We start from the raw sequence: 4,358 nt of genomic DNA on the forward strand, positions 1-4,358 counted from the left end.
AAGCCCTTCGTAGGCTTTCTGCATTGCCAGAGACAAAGCAGGCCTTTTTAAATTATTTTAATTATGGCAAGTCTCCAGCTGAAGCCATGAGGCTGCATGAAAGTAAGCTTCTTGTGAAAGAAGGACGACTCACCTTGCCGTAAACCCGCTGCCCCCTATGGTTTACTACTGGCACAAGGGGTGGCATGAAAACCACTTTGGCAGTAATGTGGACCCACTCCAGATGATTTCCGAGAACTTACCACTGTACAAGGAACAAGGTGAGTGTATAGTTCAAAATACTGTGGATATAGAAGCATAGTGGTAAAGACAATGCAACTCGCATTTCTACTTCTTGAGGTTATTGCTTTCAACAGTCACTCTACCATATTTATAAGCTGCACTATATCCATTCCCCTGTGCTTATGATGCAATGGTAGGAATAAACCAGATTAAATGTACGATGCTGAAAAATCATGTCTTTGGGGTAGCGGGAAAGGTCAATTATATTGGTTTCAGCCTAACATGCAAAATATCTATTCGAGAGCACAGCAGCATTGTCAAGCAAACCAATTTTAAGCAAAGTATTGTGTTAATATTAGGCATGTTCAAATAATGAAATTCTAACTGTATATGAAAATTGGGCACTTGGGTAGTGTTGAGTGTAGAGAGCGAAGACGTCGCAGAAGTAGAGCCAGTGGTGATTCCGGAGAGCATTTCTTGCGGAATAAGAAAAATGACCACTGAATATTGAATAGAACATTTCGCCATTCCTAAAGCAATGTGAAGTTCAAGTGAAGTGGTAAAATAAATTAGGCTTATTACATCATTTATATTGTACATAGTGCCATTTCCTAGTAGAGGTCCGGGCAGCTGTTGAGCATGTAGATGAGAACTTTCAATTATCTAGGGCACTAGGGCAACGACACTAGTGGAAAAAGACATACAATCAATGCTGTGTTTGTGATGTACACATCACAAACACAGCATTGCAATAGATAAAATAGCATTTGCAATAACAATAACAGCATTTTGCAATAGATAAAATATTTGAATTAGCAAAAAAGGAGAACAACGCTGACAATGAATACTATATACTCCGTTTCATACATCAGGTGCAACGCTGTCAAAGCTAGCGCTCTTGTTTGCGCTGTTTACTTCCGCGACCAAAAAGTAGTGCGTTGCTTGCGGTGAGCGAGAAACAATTAATGCTTTGCCGGCAACGTTAAACCGTAAACATTTGTCACAAGCTTGACAAAAAACGTTCCTATTGCTGGGAAAACAATCGAAATATGCGAGTTTGTATTTTGTGTTTTTCGTTTTTTGTCGCATCTGGTTTTCGCTCTCTCCGTAGCCCTGGCCGCCTGTTTGCGCTTTGCGGATAGTCAGATTTGGGAAAATGGCGCCGAGCTCTGTGGCCTCGATTACCTCTCCTGTGCGCATTTTTTCGAAGGTTCATACATCGAAGTTGTCAAGGAACTCCAAGCAAGTTATTGCAAATGTGTACACCCGTACCAGGCAGCGTTTCCCGGAGAAGTCTGTTCGGGAAGTACTGAGCGCTGTGAGCGAGGACACCGGAGTATCTCCCCGTACCGTCGCGAAATTCAAAGCGGAGCGTCTGCGTGGGCCTTTCGTGTCTCCGAAGAAAAGACCTCGCGACGTGAAGATTTCAAGCTCGCGAACAGTCAAACATGACAGCTTCACAGTCCATGCCATCCTGTCTGAAAGTGCACAGCATGTACACCAAGAGGGAGATCCCAACACTGGACAGTGTGCTAAAGGCTGTCAACGAAGACGACGACTTGCCGAACTTCAAGAAAACGACCTTGTGGAGGTTAATGAAAGACATTGGCTTCATGTTTGATAAGAGGAAACGGAATCTTGCGCTGATCGAGCGCAGTGACATCATTGCCTGGCGCCGCAGGTACCGGCGGGCGATCAAGGAATTCCGAAGACAGGGCAGGTAGGAATCGTCCTTTGGATATTTTCTTACGCAGCACGTTTAGAGTGCTCTTATATAACGCTTGATGTTAGCATTGCAAATTCATAATCGTAATAGAGAGCATTATCAACATCCACTGTGCAGCGCTCGTTCCCCCGAAGGGTGCGAGTTACCAGCACCACTGCTGCGAGCGTTGTCGATTTTTGTTTGCAGTCGCCGTAAATGATCAGGATTTCCAATGAATTCTTACCGAATCAGGCAAGTGCGACACCCAAACTTACCATGAATCAAAACTGACTGCCAAATGCCGCCTGCGTGCAAAATTTAAGCCCGGATAAGGGACCAGTAACGCCAGGATATCTTTTTTCTGTCGATTGTCTCTGAGCAGCTGTTCGTGAGAGAGCAGTCAGCGTGTTAATCGATAACAAAGAAAATAGATTATTCTTATGAATTATATTTTTACTTCTTTTGTCTCATGTTCTCCTGTGTGATATTTGCGATTATGATCATGCTAAGATTCGTGCTGCTACAGCGGGTATGTTTAGTTGTCTGCATTAACTCGTGCACTCGTTTGTTTTGCTCTGCACAGGTGCGTCATCTACTTAGATGAAACGTGGGTGAATGCAGGGCACACGAAGGAATACGTCTGGCAGGACAAGACTGTGAAGTCAGCTCATGATGCTTTCCTGAAAGGTCTGTCGACAGGATTGGTCGCGCCCTCGGGCAAAGGGGCCGTTTGATCCTTGTACATGCTGGGAGCAGTGCAACAGGTTTTGTCCAAGGAGCTGCTGACTACTTCCGAGCAAAAAAGGGGAACAACGCTGACTACCACTCTGAGATGGACGGAAAGTACTTCGAGAAGTGGTTCACTGACAAGCTTTTGCCAAACATTCCGGCCAATAGCATTGTAGCCATGGACAATGCTCCATACCACAGCGTAGCTCTTGAAAAAGCACCTACCAAGTCTACGCGCAAAGCTGATATTCAGCTTTGGCTCACAAAGAAAGGCGTTCCATGGTCACAGGACATGGTGAGAGCTGAGCTGCTGGAACTTTCGCGAAAGGTCAACACACCCACCATTGTGCACCGCATCGACACTCTGGCGGCTACCCATGGCCACGAAGTGCTTCGTGTACCACCATACCACTGCGAGTTCAATCCAATTGAACTTGTTTGGAGCCAAGTGAAGGGGTACATCGCAAAACGTAACACGTGTTTCACTTTGGCTGAAGTTGAAAAGCTCCTGCCGGAAGCATTGGCATCTGTAAGCCAGGAAAACTGGCAAAACTGCTGTGCTCATGTAGAGCAAGTTGAGGCCGAAGTGTGGGAACGTGACATGATTGTCGACAGTGAAATTGACCCACTTGTCTTCAGCATTTGTGATTCGTGCTACTCCTCCTCCGATGAGTCGAGTGCTCATTTCAGTGATGAAGACTTAAGTGGCATCGAGGAACTTGTTTGACTTGCCAGGAATGTGTAACCTGGCATGTGGGTGTAACTGGATGCGAGAAAGGCAACAAAGGAAGAAACCTGTGCCCACCAGACCATCGATCCCATAAATAAAGTTTTCGTTTTCTAAACCATGAAAGTCGGCCTGCTGTTGTAATATTGTAATATCGCAATAAAAAAAAAACATTGTAGTGAAGAAATAAATCATGGACAAGAATTCACAAAAATGTTCCATAAATTCAGTCAGGAAACAGATGATTAAGAAATCTAGAATATGTTCTATGCGTTGATCTGCCAGAAACCAGCATTCTAAGTTACAGAAATGTTTATGAACATTTCGATCAGTAAAAAACGATGCGTTACTCGCACCAAGTGCTTCGGGCTTCTCCACAGCGCAGTGCCAAAGTCGGGCCCACGCTGTTTTGGTGAAAGCTGAATCCGGTGCTCTGCTGGCGGCACGGTATAATGAGTAACATGCCCAGTGTTTTGAGAGATGCCCAGAAATGAGTGAATCTCCTCGGAAACGGCGAAAACGAAAGTTGTAGACGAACACCTGTTGTCAATCCGGCCTGCGTGGAGCAGCTGTACTAACTAACCGATGAGTTAACGTCATCTTTTCACACAAAGCTCTCACTTGCATTAACAAAGTAAAGCGACCAACCCAACAAAGTAAAGGAGACCAACCCAACACGGTGAATACGATTGGACACTTAGTGTTCCTATTCCTTTTGTACTTTACGTGTTGGACTCTTAGTGCTTGTCGTTAGTTCTTTTCCTGTGTTTTGTGAATACCCATCTGATTTGTATTGTGTTGTGTCTAGCCTAAGTGTGCAAGTGTGTGTGTAACTGCCTTGTGTGAAGAATATATTTTGTTGTGTTTTGACAACTCTGGGCTCTGACTCGGTCTTTGGACAGCAACCGGCAATCGCTGGCACACCAGAGGGCCCACTCTTCATTGTCCTTGCTTTCGTGGGATTATTTTCGGAAG

At 44.8% G+C, this 4,358-nt stretch overlaps 1 protein-coding gene across 1 annotated transcript; it reads left to right on the forward strand.

Annotated features, from left to right (window-relative positions):
- The first annotated feature begins 2,759 nt into the window (after positions 1–2,759).
- LOC119449123 (uncharacterized) lies at positions 2,760–3,383 on the forward strand. Its single transcript, XM_037712308.1, has one exon. The coding sequence runs from the start codon at positions 2,760–2,762 to the stop codon at positions 3,381–3,383; it is 624 nt and encodes a 207-aa protein (XP_037568236.1).
- Positions 3,384–4,358: the final 975 nt, after the last annotated feature.

This window comes from Dermacentor silvarum, chromosome 4, assembly GCF_013339745.2.
Source record: "Dermacentor silvarum isolate Dsil-2018 chromosome 4, BIME_Dsil_1.4, whole genome shotgun sequence".
Lineage (NCBI taxonomy): Eukaryota > Metazoa > Arthropoda > Arachnida > Ixodida > Ixodidae > Dermacentor > Dermacentor silvarum.